At 43.0% G+C, this 20,700-nt stretch overlaps 1 protein-coding gene across 1 annotated transcript in view; it reads right to left on the bottom strand.

The window, feature by feature from the left end:
- Positions 1–20,700, bottom strand: part of LOC308279969 (actin remodeling regulator NHS-like) — a gene marked incomplete at both ends in the record, with an annotated part of 41,257 nt that overhangs the window by 13,949 nt on the left and 6,608 nt on the right. The window contains 2 exons of the mRNA XM_080720200.1: positions 7,695–7,890; positions 19,791–19,847. Coding sequence (XP_080576326.1) covers positions 7,695–7,890; positions 19,791–19,847 — 253 coding nt within the window. The remainder of the gene's footprint in view (positions 1–7,694; positions 7,891–19,790; positions 19,848–20,700) is intronic.

Below are 20,700 nucleotides of genomic sequence, written 5' to 3'. Positions count from 1 at the left end.
AGCCTGCTATAGCCTCGACTCATTCTGTACTCATCCAAACAGGATGCTTGGATGTCTGAATAGCATCTGCATCAACAACAAGTCCACAGCTAAATCTAAGTATGAAAACAGATAGGATCTTTTTTCTTTCGCACTTGCCGAGTTAAATTAACAATTTAACTCAGCAAAAGGTTTTCAGTCCAAGGACCCCTTAGTTGAGAGAGAGACGAAGCAGGGGACCCCCACAACCTGTTAATAGATTCCATATACGTAGTTTTCATCTTTTGACAGCACAATCATCAGTGTATTTTGGATTCTTGACCCGTCAATACTTAATAAACTTCACCTTTCACTCTGTACTTAGTCTGCTCTTTTTCCCCTCTGCTATTTTTGGCTATAAGTTCTCCGAATATGGGTTCAAGTGGTTAATATACAAAAGGAGAAAAAGAAGTTTCTATCACACAAAGATTTGGAGGACTGCCTGTAGTAACTCTGAGGACCCCCTTGGTGTCCCGGACCCCTGGTATAGATAGAATACAAGGAAATCAAGCGAAAGGCAAGCGATATTTGACCCCGGCGAAGACCTCGCCAACAGAAAACACTCAGGCGGTATTCAGCAAGCAGCAGCGCTATCCCGCATACCCATCTCTACAGCCTGGAAGACTGTACTCTTACCTTCTCTTTCTCGGCAAGGCAGAGCTGTGAATGTTTGTCCTTTTCTTTTCTTGTTTATGATAAACCCCCCTCGCAGCGCCTTAGCTGACTAGCATGTGATCACAGAGGAGAGGACAGACTGAGGCCAGGGCTTTCTTTCTTTCAGCAGCCCGAGGAAGAAGTGACTGCACTTTATTCCCTCCTGTGGAACAAATGTTTTCTCCAACTCATCTCTGACTCAAGCAGCAGCAGCGCCGCTGGACAGACAGACCTCCTTTGACTCAGTGTGGGAGTGGGAGTTAAGTGTTTGAGACCGGGTGTACGCATGATCTGTGTCACTCTAGATTTGAACCACTTTAAGCGTTATTTTATGCTTTAGCTATTGAAACTAGACCAGGTCAACCTGGTTGTGCCAGACCCCGGTTCTGCCAACCCCCTGTCTGTCATCATCATTTATGACATCATGCCTTTTGTAGGCATGTCATCATCATGTCATCATCATATATACCCTTTATATAGAAAACCCGGACCGACATTTGCTTATGTAGGCCTACCCATTTCATGGGTCTGGCAAAAATAGCAGATATACAAGCTCACAGCGTGGCACCGAGTGCCACGCTGCGAGCTTGTAGATCTGCTTTTTTTTTTTTTTTTCTTAAAGAATTGTGCAAGTCTATATTTTGACCAGATTCTATAAAATGTCTTCTGAATCCTTCTAAGGTTTTTGAAAAGAACCTATGTTTCTATGTCAGTGGTTTTTGAAAAGAACCTATGTTTCTATGTCAGTGGTTCTCCATATAATTTCTAGAATTATATGTATTTGGCTGCCGACCCCCGATATTATGTATCAGGGAGGGACCCCCCCCCCCCAGAAGCAAAGATTTTAGTTACAAATGTTCACTTTAAAAAATAAATTCTAGATTTTTCGAGAATAGCAAATCTGCAAGCTCGGTTTGAGAACCACTGATCATAGAAACATAGGTTTTTCAAAAAACCTCAGAAGGATTTAGAAGACATTCATAGAATCGGGTCAAAATATTCAAAGACATTTTTAAGATTTTTCAAAAAAATTGCAGATCTACTGTACAAGCTTGCAGCGTGGCACTCGGTGCCGCGCTGTGAGCTTGAAGATCCGCTATTTTTCAATAGCTAAAGTATAAAATAATGGTTAAAGTGGTTAAAAACCTAAAGTGCCAGGTCTAGCTGGATTAAGCAGGATTCAGGGGGCCAGGCTCCAGCTCCCATAGACGGACGGACGGATGGGACTAATTGGCATGCATGTGGCAGCACCTTGCCTGGTCTCTGCAACCCGCGGAGGGAAGGAGGGAGGACACACAGAATGCATCCAACCATAGGGACGTTAATTGGGACACAAAGCATGACTTGCACATTCAGGGGGAGAACTCTCACTCTCTCTCTCTCCCACACTATGGTAACACAGTATGGTATATGCTTTTTTTTTTTGCACAAGTTTAAGCTTTTTTTGTTTGCAATGGAGCTCTTGTAGATTAAATTAGTTACAGGCTGAATAGCAACAAATATGGCCAAATAGTTGGGTTCAGTTCTTTGTGGTACTGGGAAAGTAACACTATATAGCAAGGGTCTTCAACAGGGGTTCTAGGACCCCTAGGGGGTCCTCAGAGTTACTACAGGGGGTCCTCCAGATCTTTGAGTGATAGAAACGTATTTCTCCTTTTTTATATTAACCACTTGCACCCTGATGATTGTGCTGTCAAACAATGAAACTATATGCAATATGAACAGGGTGTGGGGGTCCCTGCTTCATCTCTCTCTCTCTCTCTCTCAACAAAGGGGTCCTTGGCCTGAAAACATTGAAGACCCCTGCTATACAGCAATTAGAAATTCTGCATCCTGTACGATAACTTCTTTTTTTCTCTCTTCTGATTGGAAAAGATTGGTATCACGAGCTGATTAATACTAAAGATCTGGAGACAGGGAGAGCCCTGTTACTGAACATAAAACACTATGATTGCCATCAGAATATTGAGCTATTTAACACTTATTTTAACAAATAAATATCACTCCTTTGCGGTTTAGGCTTAATCCTCTATAGGAGAAGGTCCCCTAACCTCTCTCTGAACTCTGCTGTCTGAAGGAACCGCTCCAACCTGTCTTTAATCTCCAGCCAGAGATGGGGCGGTGGTGGTGAGTACTAGGGGTGTAACGATACATTTTAATAGCGATTCGATACATATTACGATACATGGTTGATGATACGATACATGGACGATATTGGTAAATTCATGGCGATACGATACGATTCGATTCAATGATTTAAAATCGATATAGTAACTATTTAGCAAATAAATTAAATCTGTGTGAAAGGTGTGGATAGTGCAGCTTTTTAAGGGAAACATGTATTATTATGGATATAAATAAGTAAACACAGTGATTATCTGCCAAATACATGGACATTGTATATTGACAAACCCACCTTGACATGAACCCAGAGATTACACACATTTATCGATAGACCAGTGTAGCTATATGGAAAGGAAAAGTAATTAAACCCCTCCTTTTAATTTGTTCTTCTTAAAAATGCTAAACATAATGCACAAGTAGGTAGTATTGATACAATCGATTCTTTGCACTGCTGATTCGATACGATACAAAATAAAACGATACGATTCGATTTTAGTTGTTTTCATTTCGATATACTTCGATTTTTTAAGTTAAAAACGATATTTCGATACAGTTACTATATTGTTACACCCCTAGTGAGTACTGACTGAATGTCTGTTATCAGGTTATCAAGACAACACGTCTGGAGAGATTAGGGGAGAGATAAACTTGAACCACTTAAACCCTATATACTTTATACTTACGGTAGTTGATCTGGGGTCCCTTATAGCTTATTCACTAAATGTTCACCCCAACAATAGGGACACGATTTGAACCTGGGTTAACTACATTCCTTTCCTTTTCTTTTTTTTCATTAGCAGTCTAGTCAAGCCAAGTGTTCATTTAACACTTGAAAAATTGAACCAAACAGAACCCGTTACAGACCAAAAGGGTCCATTGCGGTCCCCCACGGTGGAGATCATATTAATTATCATATGGTGTTATGGTGATATTTACCAGTGACGTTGATGGGGACGAGATCATATTATATCATATTAACATCATATTTACCAGTGCATCATATTATATCTTATATCTTACTAGTATAGTAAGACACCCAAGGGTGGAATGCGACCTCAGGGTGACATGCAACCTCGCCCTAAAGGGCGAGGTCGCGCCAATTCTTGACAATCTGGCCAACCACAGCGTTTCTCTGACTTTCCATCAGGCCTGTTGGTTTTCACGCTCCAGTGCGGCGTTCATGCGCTGCAAGTCCTTGTCCACAGCCCTACGGTCCTGGTGGCCCTTGGGTATTGTTGATATTCTGGAAACGCTGCCATTGACTTGCACCAATTTTGTGAGGATATCAAACCTAGGAGACACGGGGAGAACACGCCAACCCAACCTAGGGTGTGAGCGATAGGGCCCTGACTATGTTATGTCAAAACATGCCCATATGTGGACATTACCAAATATGGGCATTTCCAGATATGTCCTTAATATTGATAACATTGGGACAGGGATCTCCATATATGGGCATAAAACGTATGTTAATTAGTAAAGCCAAGCTTGGGTTTGATGCCTTGGGATTTCTATATTTGGACATAAGTGTATACCCAATAGGTCATCATCTGGAAAGGTAGGGTGGAAATCAGAGTAAAGCAGGCTTTTGAGCTAGTTAGGGCCAGAGATTGATGACATCAGAAATCCCCATATATGTATATCCTCCATATATAGTGTTATCCACATCTCCATGTTAGGACTCATATATGGGCATAAAAAGTATGTCATGTGACATCACTTCCTGTACAGACAGTCAGCCATTGACTCCGGATTAACAATGGCTACTGTCTATGACGGTAGTCCCATATGACATATTGGACTAGACTATCTCCATATATAGTGTTATCCACATCTCCATGTTTAGACAGCCAATGACTCCGGCCTAACAATGGCTACTTTCTATGACGGTAGTCCCATATGACATGATGGACTGGACTATCTCCATATATAGTGTTATCCACATTTCGTGTAGCCGCCCTGTACAGGAGGTGATGTCACAACTCGCTGACATCACACTGACATCACAGAGGATACGGACGGTCACGAGGATACGGAAGGAAGGACACTCAAGCGACACGGTTCTTCAGAGTATATGCGACCTTCGGTCGCAACTAGTAAGACACCCGAGGGTGGAATGCGACCTCAGGGTGACATGCAACCTCGCCCTAAAGGGCGAGGTTGCGCCAATTCTTGACAATCTGGCCAACCACAGCGTTTCTCTGACGATTCTAGTTGTTGTCATTCTGGGGGGAGTTTGTTCATGTTTTTGTGAGGGTATCAACCCTAGGAGACACGGGGAGAACACGCAAACTCCACACAGAAAGGCCCTATCGCCAACCGAACCTAGGGTGTGAGCGATAGGGCCTTTCTGTGTGGAGTTTGCGTGGTACAGAAGGACACATACACTTCTGGAATCATGTGCGTCGACTTAAAGTTGGATCCAGGCCTAATAACTTTATCTGGCCGCCCCGTTGCCACCTCCTTGTTACATTTTCTTTTCTCCAGGTGGATGGACATTCTTTCATGGACATCCTTTCATAGGTGATCTAAGTCCAGTCGCCCGTATCAGATCAGAGGAGGATACCGCACATTGTACCTCATCCACCCTTTCTTCTCTCTCCTTTTGGTATCTTTATCCTCCTTTCTTTTTTTCTTTTTTATTCTTCTCTTTTTTTGTCTTTCTTAGTCTTGTGTATCCTTCTCTTTTTTTTTGTATTTCTTAGTCTTGTGTAGCCGCCCCGTACAGGAAGAGATGGGGACTTGAGGTCGCAAGTCAGGACTTGAACCTGTGACGCTGCAAAAGCTGGATTATCAGCCTAGATGTTTGGAACACTACCCTGTGTTCCAGAGCAGCAGTTGATTCTCAGTACTGTGTGGTTCATTTGTTTCTCATTTTGGTATGTTGTCACCTTGACTTTGATTATGAAGACATGACTTGTTGAGATTACTTTATTCAATATGTCTTCAAATGCAATTTTGTCATTCTCTTTGAAATTTTTCAGTGATTCCTGGGTCATGTTGTGACCCAGCAGTACCTCAGCTGTTTCGTGGAAGCATGTCACCCATTGAACATCTCCAGATTCTTCAATTTTTACCTTCAGCCGAAGTCTGTATTTAACGTTTGGAGAGGTCTTTTCGCATTTGGGACAATAGTAGGATCCCTTTTCCAGGTCTCTAAGTTTCCTGTTGCATCTGTCAGTGGTACACGCTTCATATATGTCCTGTTCAATGTCAGCAACCTTTGCTGTTACTTCATAGTATTTCTCCCATTCTCCCTCTTCTTCTGGTGCATTTTTCATCTCGCTCAGGGATTTCCAGTTGATCACGACATTCTGTGAATTTGTCAGGGATTCAGTGATGAAGACTTTTCCTTGTTTTTTGTACCATTTTTTAAGCCTAGTCGCTTCTGTTATATCTGGATTGACCATGATAGTTGAGTTGTATGACATACTCAGAGATCGGCCTCCAAAATCTGACACCTTTGCTGATCTCACTGCGACAATGGCTTGACTTGTCCCATCAAACTTCCTTGCTTTATCTTCCCACAGGGTGAATGTTATCTCTTTACCACTGTCGTCCATTAACTGGAAGTCTCTCTTGCAGATCTTGACGCCCTCTTTAGTTTTCTTTTCTGACACTGGTTCAACACTCTTGCAAATTCCAATCACGTCAATAAGCCTGTTTGGGTCTTTTTTCTCTATCTCACTGATGGGTACGAAGGTATTGATCTTTGTGCTGCTAACACAGAGCACGACATTGCTGTTACGGGTCAGTATAATCTCGTACTCGTTCACGCTGGCATAGTTTGCGTTCGATTTCTTGAGAGTTGCATTGGAGATACGGTATGTATTGTCCTGCTCCACTAGAGGGAAGAAAGAGTCAGCCTCCGTGTTGAACGCAGTGATCTGGATCTTCTTTCCACTTTCATCGGCAATGGTAAAATTAAATAATCTTCCCTTTCCACTCTGAAAACCACGTACATCAGTCTTTGTAGTCACATCTCCTCCATATATAGTGTTATCCACATCTCCATGTTAGGACTCATATATGGGCATAAAAAGTATGTCATGTGACATCACGTTCGTCGGCAGTCTCCCCTGGAACATGGGAGCATGTGGGCATGGACATGGGTGGCTGGGGATACTGCTCCATGTTCACGCGGCAATGAACTTTATTGACTCCGACCTAATAATGGCTACTGTCTATGACGGTAGTTCCATATGACATATTGGACTAGACTATCTCCATATATAGTGTTATCCACATCTCCATGTTAGGACTCATATATGGGCATAAAAAGTATGTCATGTGACATCACTTCCTGTACAGACAGTCAGCAATTGACTCCGGATTAACAATGGCTACTGTCTATGACGGTAGTCCCATATGACATTTGGACTAGACTATCTCCATATATAGTGTAATCCACATCTCCATGTTTAGACAGCCAATGACTCCGGCCTAACAATGGCTACTTTCTATGACGGTAGTCCCATATGACATGATGGACTGGACTATCTCCATATATAGTGTTATCCACATTTCGTGTAGCCGCCCTGTACAGGAAGTGATGTCACAACTCGCTGACATCACACTGACATCACAGAGGATACGGACGGTCACGAGGATACGGAAGGTCACTCAAACACGGTTCTTCAGAGTATATGCGACCTTCGGTCGCAATAACATCATATTTACCAGTGACGTTGATGGGGATGACATCATATTATATATCATATTAAGGTGATATTTACCAGTGACATTGATGGGGATGACATCATATTATATCATATTAACATCATATTTACCAGTGACGTTGATGGGGATGACATCATATTATATCATATTAAGGTGATATTTACCAGTGACGTTGATGGGGATGACATCATATTATATCATATTAACATCATATTTACCAGTGACGTTGATGGGGATGACACAGGAGTTGAGGACCTGGTTCTGGGTCTTCATCCTCTCCTCGGGCGTGGGCAGGGGCAGTGCCCGTGTCCAGTTGGTCTGCTTGTCCAGGGTGGTGGGCACGTTGGGCACGGGCACCTTGGAGCGCTGGCCCAGCGTGGGCACCGTCTCTCCGTCTGAGTCCGTGGGCACAGCCTGGCATGGGACACATGGTGGGCGGGTAAGGTTACTGAGGGTATTGTGTTATAGTGTAGCGTTGGCATTAGAGGAGGATTCAAGTGTTATAAAGTTGTCAAACTCTCTCACACACACACGCACGCACGCACGCAAACAGGCTGAGTTCGAAAGCCACACTACATTTCACACAATGCATTGCAACATCATAACAATAATAAGCATGCCCAGAGTGAGAGAGCCTCAGAAAAGTCAAAGAAACAGTCAGTAAGGTGAAGATTTCATGCAAAAGAGTAAGAAATATAGAACAATGCACCCGGGAAAAAGAGAACAGAAAAGAATAATAACCAGGGGAGGAGAAACAGAAGAAGATGTTTGGTTAACCACAAATACTGTACACACTCAAATCTGGAATGTTAATTTAAGTGCTAAAATGGACCCTGGGGTTAAATTAACATTCCATTATTTTGCTGCGGTGTTCCTTCCACAGGCAGGTTGTTACACATTTAGAGAAAGAAGTGGTAGCCAGCACTCAAGGAATATCCTTTTTAGATGATTTTATTTACCTCAATGCATGGACAGTATACGGACGCGTTTCGGCCCTTCGGCCTTCCTCAGCGTTGCATGAATGCAAAGTCAGGAAGTGACGTATTTAAATGCATTGTGTTACAATCATTGTGATTCGTACCAGCTGACAAAGCTGTTATCACACAAAATAAAAAATAGACAATTTACAATACAATTGCAATACATGCTTTGGTACCAAAGACAAATCGTATGTATATCTTTTTTTTTTTAAACAGTTGAATGTACAAAATAATTGAATGTACAAAATACCAAAATATAAATCCAATACCACTTATAATGACAGTCGACTCTCTATAAAGAGGCGCCCTCTAGGGGTCTTGGACTGGCCAGTCCTATGGTCAGTGAAGACCAAAATGACACTGATCAAGTGCTATAAGTAATAAATAGTAATATAAAGAGTAATGTAAAGAGTAAGTTTATAAATTGTAAAATGTAAAAAGTTAGTTGGAGGAAGAGGACACTTGGACACACTGTCTTGTTAAAGCCTCCAAATAGGAGCCTCTTAATGAACTCCAATGTATTAAGTATTAGACAAGTAATGCTGCTGATTATCCAACACTCGGATACTGAACTGGCTAGAATACGATCTGAAAAAACAGAAGTGGAGAATGAAATAAAAAACAAACTGAATCCAACTGAACTACAAGAGCTAACAGAAAAATGCGCATCACTGAAAGTTGCTTATGAGAAAGAAATAACTGAAATGAAAATGTCCACATTCCGCAGAGACACTTTGGACTACAAACATGACCGCGTCTACACCTGGTGGAAGACAACAGAGGGCCGCAGAACACAATACCAGCACAACCAACAGCGGAGACAAGGATACTTCTCAGCTTCCAGTGGACCTTCCACAGACGAATCGGGCAGTGAGGGCCCACCATCCACTGCACCAAGGCGAGGAAATCTGCGTTTTTTAGACCCAACTCCGGCCACGGGCCGGTACACCACCAGATCAAGAGACGGCGGACCAGGCGGGGGGGCAAACGCCACCACCCAAAGACACAACAGCAGCAGACGGGGTCAGAGGTACTGAACGTGATAAACTTGTCAAATAGAACATTGAATACACAGGAGGTTACGATCTTGTCGAAAGGCTTGTCATTCGTTCCGTTCACCAGAGCGGACTCCTTTACTACGAGGATCGAACTATTTAAGTTCTTCAGATCAGTTAAACTGAAGGCCTTCTTTGCGAAGGGGGCCACTAACATTCCTTCTACGTCGGCGGGGTCTTCCCAACTGACTTTGAATCCTTCTCAGCAGACTTCTAGTGATGCTTCGGCATCTACATCCAATATGGATAGAGTAAAGAAACTTAAACCTAAGAGCACTTTTGTCCCACCTGCTTTCAATCCCTCAGTAGCCACATTTTGCAGAATGGTGGAACAGGATGTCTTCTAAGTTGACTGTGAAAAATAAAGAAAAAGTACACTCTAATATAGAGGTTGATGAGAAAAATGCTTTGTCTGACTTGTGTAAAGATACCAATATTGTAATAAAGGGGGAGCTGTGGTCATACAGAACATAGATTCATACAGAAAAGAAATATTTAGACAACTTGGTAACACAGATTTTTATACTCCTTTAAAAGGGGATCCCACTGTGAAATTTTCACAAGAAATAGAGGTATTCTTAACTGGAGCATTTGATGAGGCATTTATTTCTCAGGATGAGTTTAAATTTATGTTACAGAAACATCCTATTAGACCTGTGTTCCACACTTTGCCAAAGATCCATAAATCCTGTGTCGAACCTGTACCTGGCAGGCCAATTGTTGCAGGCATACAATCATTGACAGAACCCTTATCTCAATATATAGACGTGCACATCAAAGACTTAGTCTCTGATCTCCCCTCTTTTCTAAAAGACACTACTGATTTCTTAAATAAAGTTGATGCTATAGAAAATATCCAACCAGATGATTTTCTTTGCAGTCTAGACATAAGTGCTCTGTACACTAATGTACCTAACCAGGAAAGCTTGTTATCTTTAGCATATTATTTGAATCAAAGGGACAATCCCACTCCCCCTACAGACTTTTTAGTAGAGCTCATGAAACTGGTTCTGAATAGGAATTATTTTAAATTTGAGAATTCTTACTATCTACAATGCCAAGGGGTTAGCATGGGGAGTCCTTGCTCGCCCAACTTTGCAAATTTGTTTATGGGGAAGTTTGAGGAAGACTTTGTGCACAATAACAATCCTTTTTCTACTCTGATAAGATGTTGGTACAGGTTTATTGACGATGTATTTTGTATCTTCACTGGGTCTCTGGACCAGTTACATGAGTTTAAGTCTTACATAAACGGCAGAATGCCCACCATTAAATTTACCTCGGAGCACAGTCAACAGTCAATTTCCTTTCTTGATGTAGTCATAACAAAATCAGAAACACTGGATACTAGAGTATACAGGAAAGAAACAGATCGTAACAGTTTTCTGGATTACACCAGTTATCACCCTCCGGCCCTTAAAAAAGGGTTACCATATAGCCAGTTGGTGAGAATAAAGAGAATTTGTAGTTCTGAAAACGCTTTCGAGGAACAGGCTGCAGACTTGTGCTCAAGGTTCGAGGTCAAAGGCTACAGGCCAAACATTTTGTCTAATGCTCTACAGAGAGCAAGAGCTCTGGACAGAAAAAAATTGTTAACTCCAAAGGTACATGGAGCCAGAAAGTCAAATAGTATTGTGTGCGCCACAACTTTTTCACCTGTCTCTAGAGACATAAGACAAGCCATTGAAAAACACTGGCATGTTCTAGCTACTGACCCTAGCATAGGCCAGGCCTTTAAAGAGAAGCCTGTATTTGCCCATAAGAGGGCTAAGAACTTGAGAGATACATTGGTGAGAGCAGATCTCTACAATCCCCCAAAACACTTCTTGTCCACGTTACCCTCTGGGAATTTCCCGTGTCAAAACTGCATACATTGCAATGCAATGATCAAAAGCGAGTCATTTCGACATCCACATTCGGGGAAGAAATACTTAGTCAAGGGCCGTATTTCCTGCAAAACAAAACATGTTGTATATCTATTAAAATGTCCATGTGGACTGTGTTATGTGGGCAAAACGATCAGAGAGATAAAAACCAGGTTCTCGGAACATAAAAGTTCTATTCGAAACAAAGACGAAAAGTCGTCAGTGGCTAGACATTTTAACAATGTGGGTCATGATGTCTGCACTCTGCGGTTCATGGGGATCGAAGTGGTTCATCCACTAAAGAGAGGTGGTGATCGAGATAAAGCTTTGTTGCAGCGAGAGGCATATTGGATACACACCCTCCAGACTGAACAGCCTAAGGGCTTAAATGAAGAGCTCCTACTGAGCTGCTTCTTGTAAATGCAGTATTTTCTAAACAATTTCTTATTATACTTACTACTTTTCTTATACTTGTCTAATACTTAATACATTGGAGTTCATTAAGAGGCTCCTATTTGGAGGCTTTAACAAGACAGTGTGTCCAAGTGTCCTCTTCCTCCAACTAACTTTTTACATTTTACAATTTATAAACTTACTCTTTACATTACTCTTTATATTACTATTTATTACTTATAGCACTTGATCAGTGTCATTTTGGTCTTCACTGACCATAGGACTGGCCAGTCCAAGACCCCTAGAGGGCGCCTCTTTATAGAGAGTCGACTGTCATTATAAGTGGTATTGGATTTATTGCGACCGTAAGGTCGCAGTTTAGTATGAAAACCTCCACCGGCCGTCCGTCGGTCACACGTGCGGTCGACCGCACGTCACACGTGCGGTCGACGTGTGATGAGGTCACGATGAGTCATCTATGCCCAAATATAGATTTCTAGGTCAGATGGCCCATAGAGTTTGTGATGTCAAACCTAGCAACCCAATATAAACAAACCTGATGTCAGACCTGAAGTATCCTTTTATACCCATATATGGAGATACAGAGATCTCCATATATGGGCATATTAGAAAGCCCATATATGGGCATATACGGATGACATCAGGGATATCCATATATGGGCATAAAAGGGACAAGGGCTTACAGTTAAGAGATCTCCATATATGGGCAAATCAGAAAGCCCATATATGTTCATATACTGATGACATCAGGAATATCCATATATGGGCATAAAAGGGACAAGGACTTACAGTTAAGAGATCTCCATATATGGGCATAAAGGGACAAGGACTGTTACAGTAGATATAGAGATGTCCATATATGGGCATAAATGAACAAGGACTGACAAACACTGAGATCTCCATATAACCTATGGGAATATAAGGGACGAGGACTGTCAGCTTGTAGACCTATTTTCTAAATATTGTTGTACATTAAAAACTTGAAATGGGTCGTTCTGCATAGTACTTGGGATTTGTTGATGTAAATGTTCACATAGAGTGTAATAATTGGTAAAACAAACTTTTGGCCTATTTGTGGAGATAAGCGACCAACGGTCGCTTATCTCCCGATTAGGGAGTCTTACTGGTATTTTGGTATTTTGTACATTCAATTATTTTGTACATTCAACTGTTTTTAAAAAAAATGATATACATACGATTTGTCTTTGGTACCAAAGCATGTATTGCAATTGTATTGTAAATTGTCTATTTTTTATTTTGTGTGATAACAGCTTTGTCAGCTGGTACGAATCACAATGATTGTAACACAATGCATTTAAATACGTCACTTCCTGACTTTGCATTCATGCAACGCTGAGGAAGGCCGAAGGGCCGAAACGCGTCCGTATACTGTCCATGCATTGAGGTAAATAAAATCATCTAAAAAGGATATTCCTTGAGTGCTGGCTACCACTTCTTTCTCATTATGCTTCTCTGAGCCGTGCACCTAAAAGCTTTCATCTAACTTGGAGTGTTGCGGGCTGTCTGCTTTATTGCAGATATCTTTCTCTACTGTTAAACATTTAGACCTAGAATTATTGAATGCTTTAACTATTGAAAAATAGCAGATATACAAGCTCACAGCGCTGCACCGAGTGCCGCGCTGTGAGCTTGTAGATCTGCTATTCTTTGAATATATCTTTTTAAAAGCGAACATTTGTAACTCAAATATTTGCTTCTGGGTGGTCCCTGGAACAACATATTTTGAGATGGGGGTCTGCGGCCAAATAAATGCAATCTTGGGGGTCCTTGACATGAAAAAGGTTTGAGAACCACTGATTTAGAAGAAGGATTTAGAAGATATTTATAGAATCGCGCCAAAAATATGCCGCAGCGCCGAGCTGCGAGCTTGTAGATCTGCTATTTTTCAATAGTTAAAGCGTAAAACAATGGTTAAAGTGGTTCCAATATAAAAGTGTCACAGATCTGCGTTCAGGTCTTCAACATTTAGACCGTCATCATGCTGACTGTAATACCTCCTCCTGTCTGCCTGCATGTCATCATAACTCCAGGACATACATAACTGTCAGCCAGAAGCCAGACAAACAACACACGCCAAGCCCTTTGGACAAGCGGCATAAACAGTAATTTGTTGTACAGTTTCTCCCCAGAGAGGCACCGGGCGGGCGGTCGCCCCGCTCCGCTCCACTCGGACACGCCTGACAAACTCTTGACTCATGCAGGCACAATGAATGACATCCACGTACTTTAACTTCACAACAACACAATAAGCTCTCTCTCTCTCTCTCTCTCTCTGTCTGTCTGTGTCTTTCTCTCTCTCAGTCTCTTTCTCTATCACTCCGTCTCTTTCTCTCATTATTTGAAATCTAATGGCATTCCTATGAATAACAGCTTCAGCACAAGGGGGTTTTTCAGTCAAAACCCCCTTGTAAATCATTCTGAACCTGAGCTGAAAACAGCCGCTCTACAAGCTCACAAGTTGTGAGCTTGTAGATCTGCTATTTTCCCCCCTCTTGCCACTGAGTGTGACACCACCAACAAGGAACGAAGTATAACACTAAAACAAAGTCTTACGGGTTTCCACGCTGGCTCCGGCTTCAGGACTTCACTCCAACAACGGCCGCTGAGTGCCAAAAAAGCCAGAGGATCACAAACAGTCCTCCCCACCGGAGGGGCCAGAACAAACGTCTCTCCTACTTGGCGCATGGCAACAGATCTCCTCTATAACTTACCCTGCCGGTGAATGCATGTGTTATAAGGAGCCCTGTCGTCTCCTCTCTTCATTCCCAGCAGCGCAGCGGAGCGGAGGCAGGGTGAAACCGGGAGCCACCGATTCTCAAAGCTTAAACCGGTTCCCTCCTCCTCCTCCTCCTCCTCCTCCTCCTCCTCCTCCTCTGTCTCCGCGACGCCCCGACCTCGCACCCACCCCACCCCACCCGGGCGACACCCCCTCCCTCCCAGGGGTGTAACACCATATTCTGGGCCCTGGGTACAAGGATTCACTGCGGGGCCCCAGGTGGGAGGGGGGAGTTTAACCCATGGGAACGCATTATTACGTTTTTTTTTGTTGTTGTTGTTGTGCTTTTATATACTATTGAAAAATTGCAGATCTACAAGCTTGTATCGCGGCACCGAGTGCCGCGCTGTGAGCTTGTAGATCTGCACTTTTTTTTATAATCTTGAAAATTTGTACAATCTTTGAATATTTCAAATCCTTCTGATTTTTTTTTTTCTTTTTTTAACTATGTTTCAATGTCAGTGGTGCTCAAACCCTTTCATGTCAAGGACCCCCAAAATGATATATATTTGGCCACATATTTAGTTCCAGGGACCCCCCCAGAAGCAAAATTTTAGTTACAAATTTTCGCTTAAAAAAATACATATATTCAAAGATTTGCACACATTTTCATGACTTTTTCAAAAATAGCAGATCTTGTAAAGCACTCGGTGCCGCGCGGTGAGCTTGTATATCTGCTATTTTTCAATATAATAATTCCAGGCCCCCTCCACCTTAGCCTCGCGTAGCCAGGCTTTCACTCATCTCCCAAGAGAAAAGCCTGGTGACAATAGAAGGCAGAAGGCGTTCAACTTCCGCCGTAGGAATTTCACCGGAAGCTGTATTTTTTTCACGGTGCGGTGTTCCTGCAAACGTATTCCCTGCACGAAATTAACTCTGGTCTACGTCTCCTGCTCCGTCGGTTGCGCTCGCAATAAACAATATACAAACAAAAACATTGATTCAAGCAATGTTACACCTATTAAGAGTGAGTTAAGAGCTACAATCTATTTTAGTTTTTTCGCTGGGGAATGTAAACAGACCCGCACCGCATGACGTAACGTCCGTTAAACGCAGACTTCCGCTAGAAATCTTGGAACACACCGGAAGCCCCATTGTCTACAGGGTGCCTCCACCTTGGGCCCTGGTAACTCAGTCCCACTTTTCCTCCCCCTTGTGACACCCCTGCTCCCCCCCCCCCCCCCATCCCCAGTCAGAGGACAGAGGGCTCTCCTCCAAACCCTTTGTGTCTCTCTGTGATTCCCAGCGCAGCGGCAGAACGGGGGGGCCGTGACTGAACGCTACGCCACAAAGGGAAGGGAAGGGTTGGTCTCCCTGGAAACTTCTCTACCCCAAAGTAGTTAAAAAAGAAGAAAGAAAAAAATCTAAAGGGAGTTGGGAGTTGAGTGTGTTTACAGCTGATTTTGTTTTTAGAATGGAGAGGACGGCATTGGTTTGTAGGAGGGACTGACTCACAGAGGATGAGAGAGAGAGAGGGAGAGAGGGAGAGAGAGAGAGAGAGAGAGAGAGGGAGGGAGAGAGAGAGAGAGAGAGAGAGAGAGGTACCAGAGTAAGTGACATGGGCGGGGTCGAGTAAAAAAAATTAAACAGCAGTGGGGTTTCAGGGTTCGTGACCCCCACCCGAAACTCCCCCCTCCCCACCCCCACCCAAAGGCTACTTTCACCCCAGCAGGGCCCCCTGTGGTGACTGGGTATGACGTCTTACATACACGGATGAAACCAAACCGTGATGATGCTGAATGTGAGATCTGAATTTGGTGCTTTTGTGTGAACGCTGTAGTATTGATGTAGTAGGGCCCAACAGAACGCTGTAGTATTGATGTAGTATTGATGTAGTAGGGCCCAACAGCAATCATACTTTTTTTTTTATCCTCAAATACATATAATTCTAGGGGTCCTTGACATTAACCCACTGAGTGCCGCGCTGTGAGCTTGTAGATCTGCTATTTTAAGTCGTGAAAATATGTGCAAATCTTTGAATATAAGTAATTTTTAAGCGGACATTTGTAACTAAAATGTTGCTTCTGGGGGGAGGGGGTCCCTGGGACGAAATATTTTTGAGATGGGGGTCCGTGGCCAAATACATATATATTTCGGAGGTCCTTGACATTAAAACTTTTGAGCAGCACAGATTAAGAAACATCCGTTTCCATCCGTACAACAGTTGAACAATAGCAGATTTACAAGCTCACAGCGCGGCACCGAGTGCCGCGCTGCAAGCTTGTAGATCTGCTATTTTTGAAAAGATCTTTGAATATCTAACAATGCAGGGATGGAGACTGCAGGCTGTCCAGTGATCTTTCAGGACCTGTCAGTGTGGAGTTTTTTTAGGGGGTGAAACCACAGTGCACAGAGCAAGGCATCGTGGGTAATCACAGACAGCGGCTCCACGGAACCAACCGACCCTATCATTATAGAGACCGGACACACGCACACAAGCGCACAGCCGCTCGCACGCACGCACACATACACATGCACGAACACGCACGCACGCACACACATTCCACACATACTGTAGAAGAGGACTATTTCGAAACCCGGCCCTAAACGTCAACACGAGCTGCGGAAATGAATAAACAGAGTCTGAATCCATTGCATTTCAACCACTTCAGTTTTTATAAACTGCTGTACGATGAACAGCAAAAAACAGCAGATCTACATGGTCACGATTTGTCGCGATGCAAGGCATCGTGCACTTGTAGATCAGAAACTCTTTATTTTATTTCATTTTTAGTTCTCTACCACCTTTATAAGGAGGTAGAGAAAAAAAATACATAAACATAAAAAAAAATACCATAAAAGGACTTATTTGGGATGCTCCTTTTAGGCAGGGTGTTTAACTGTACTTGTACTGTTTTTTTATTGTATTCACTATACTTGTACTGTTCTCCACTTTTGTCTAATAAAATACTCAATCAGTCAATCAATACATTCACAAAATAAGGAGAGAAGGTATAAAGTGGTCAAGAGTGTTCCTATGTTCCATTAAAAAAACTAACCCCAACCCTAATCCTAACCCCAAGGCTAATCCTAACCCCAACCCTAATCCTAACCCCAAGGCTAATCCTAAACTACAATTTACAATCTAGGCATTTAGCAGGCACGCTTAATCCTGAGCGATTTACAATAAGCAAGGAGAGCACAAGGTACTTACAATAAGCAAGGAGAGCACAAGGTACTTACAATAAGCAAGGAGAGCACAAGGTACATCAAATACATAGAAATAGTAATCTACTAGCCGTTACCCGTTCAAAGATATGAGCTCCAAAATGATGTGCAGTGTGTGGGTTATGGGATGTGCACTGTGCACACAGTATATGAGGGATGGAAAGTAACTTTAACTGGTGCTTGCATGATAATATGTAGGAGCATCAATGTAAGAAATACCCGTTTCGTTTAATGGCTACAGAGATACACCCCCCCCCCCCCCCCCCCCCCCCCCCCCAGCCCGCCCGCCCGCCTGCATACACACCCGCCTGCCTGCACACACACACACACACACACACACACACACACACACACAGAGCTGGACACAGAGCTGGTTAAACATGTTGCCTCGTGCTAGATGCAGAATAGATGTGCCTCATGCTAGATGCAGAATAGATAGTAGATACACCATAAAAATGCTAATATACAGTATATGATTTGTGAAAGTGACAAACGGGCTTCACAGTTATGTCAGGTGTGTTCATATGCTAATGGTGATGCGATTTCAGATCAATTGCTCCAGCCACTGAGGAGAAACGCTGTTTCAGACAGACAGACAGACACTCAGACAGACATTCGGAAAATGATATGTTTGATGATAGTAGGTAAACCAAGAATCATCAGTCTAAAGGGCTTTGCACACAGGACAGGACCGTCGCGTTTCTTTCCGTTTGCTGCATGATTAAACCGCATTGTATTTGGTGTGCAAGGCTGTGCGGAATCCATACTGCGGATCCGAAAAGGAGTCATAAAAGGAGTCTATGAGTTTTTACCGCATGCGACAAGACGCAGGAATCGAACTGGGTTCGATCGTGAAAAAAAACGCACAGCCGCAGCCACCTGCCGCATGGCAAATTCGGAGCCGGTGTGCATGAGTTCATAGAGGATCATTGGTTTCTTTAAAAAAATGGAATCATCCGTTTTTTCTGTGCGAGAAAACGCGTCTGTGTGCAAAGGGCTTAACAGCAGAATAACCACAACAATCAACAAGCGATTCCTGATGAATCCGGTGGATTTGACATATGGCCCTAATGCGTGCCGCCAAAACTGTGGGGGGAGTAGCACGACAAAATAACATCATGTGGGGTGTGGATGTCGGGTGGGTGGGCCGGTTTCACTCCAACCGATATACATTTCCAAACGCTGAGCAGCATTAAGACAATAAAACAATAACAGTAAAGTATGCTTCATGAAGATTAGGAGGGTTAAGACAAAGGAAGAACAAAGACAAGAAACGGCAAAGAAGAACCAAAATCTTCCCAAAGTGTTTCCGGCGAGTTTGTTAGAACAACATGCATGTTAGGATAACACTATGGTTCTCAGAGTGGATCCCCAGGGACTCTGTGGGATCCTTTATGGGGGTCTAAATTGACCCATACAAGTCTGTAACTCTGACAGTGTACAAATGGAACCAAATGGACCTGTTAGGGCAGGGGTCTTCAACAGGGGGTCCGGGACCCCTAGGGTGTCCCTAGAGTTACTACAGGGGGTCCTTTGAGTGATAGAAAGTGAACCCTAGTGTCCATATTCTGAGAACTTTAGCCAAAACTAGCCGATCTACAAGCTCACAACGCCTCGCAGCACGAGGCGTTGTGAGCTTGTAGATCGGCTATTTTTGGCAAAGAGGTTTGCAGGGGGAAAAGAGCAGACTAAGTACAGAGTGAAAGGTCAAGTTCATTAAGTATTGACGGTTCAAGTGGTTAAATATCTGAAAACACACATTGACATGAATCCAAAATACACTGATGATTGTGCTGTCAAACAAATGAATGAAACTATATGGAATCTAATCTATGAACAGGTTGTGGGTGTCCCTGCTTCATCTCTCTCTCAACTAAGGGGTCCTTGGCCTGAAAACGTTGAAGACCCCTGCGTTAGGGTCCATTTGGTTCCATTTGTACACTTTCAGAGTTAAGGGGAGACCTTGAAATGTGAAAGTTTGAGACCAGGAGTAAAGGAGTGAGGATGAGAGGGAGGGAGGGAGGGGTGACAATACCTTTCTGCTGAAGGGGGAGAAGTGACAACATTCTGTGGGGGAGGAGGAGCGCTCACACTACAGGGTTCAAAACAAAACACAACACAACTCAAATGAACAATGGAGCTGAACAATCACTGGGACAATGTGATGACCACAAACTGCACAACATCAACTGTAGGCCAGTCAATCTAAGCAAAAAAAAAAGGGCCTGACCCAAAAGAAATTGCAATAGTAATGGTTCAAGGTTTTTTATGATCCTTAGAGTCATCCAAAACACATGTTAAAAATTTTCCATTTTATTCTTAGTGGATCAAGGTGAATTCAGGGGGTTCCAGTTTGGGTCCCTTCACTTACAATACATTTTTTTTTTGGATGACCCTAAGGATCATAAAAACCTTGAACCATTACTATTGCAATTTCTTTTGGGTCAAACCTCAGATTGACTGGCCTATCAGGTGAATTGGAGTGACAGGAATCTGATGACAGGGAAATGATGATGATGACGACATGACTGATTGATGTCCTTCCCTGAGGTGCGGTCCCCTTAAATACAAGGTCATGTTTAAGGTTAATCTCTGATAAAGGGTTTAAAGACGATTCATCCAGACCTGCTGTGCATTGAATAAAACGAAATAAAACAACGATACAAAAACTGGGTGTGGTCAAATTAAACACGGTATGAATGCTACAGGAACACAGAAAGTTCATGCTACATCCAATCACGTTACATGTCCCCCCCCCCCCCCCCCCCCCCCCCCAGGTGAAATTACAACACTCAAAAGTCCCCCCCCCCCCCCCCCCAGGTGAAATTACAACACTCAAAAGTCTGCTGGTGACCTGTCGAAATAGGTGACCATCTTGTTTACGTCACATAACGTCAATGGCCACAAAGTAAACCACTGTTTGTTCGATCTTGTATCACAAGCAC

The sequence above is a fragment of the Nannobrachium achirus genome, assembly GCF_963921795.1.
Source record: "Nannobrachium achirus genome assembly, chromosome: 1".
In the NCBI taxonomy this organism is placed as follows: Eukaryota; Metazoa; Chordata; class Actinopteri; order Myctophiformes; family Myctophidae; genus Nannobrachium; species Nannobrachium achirus.
Note: the sequence above shows the minus strand (reverse complement) of the source record. Positions and strands in the feature narration are given on the sequence as shown.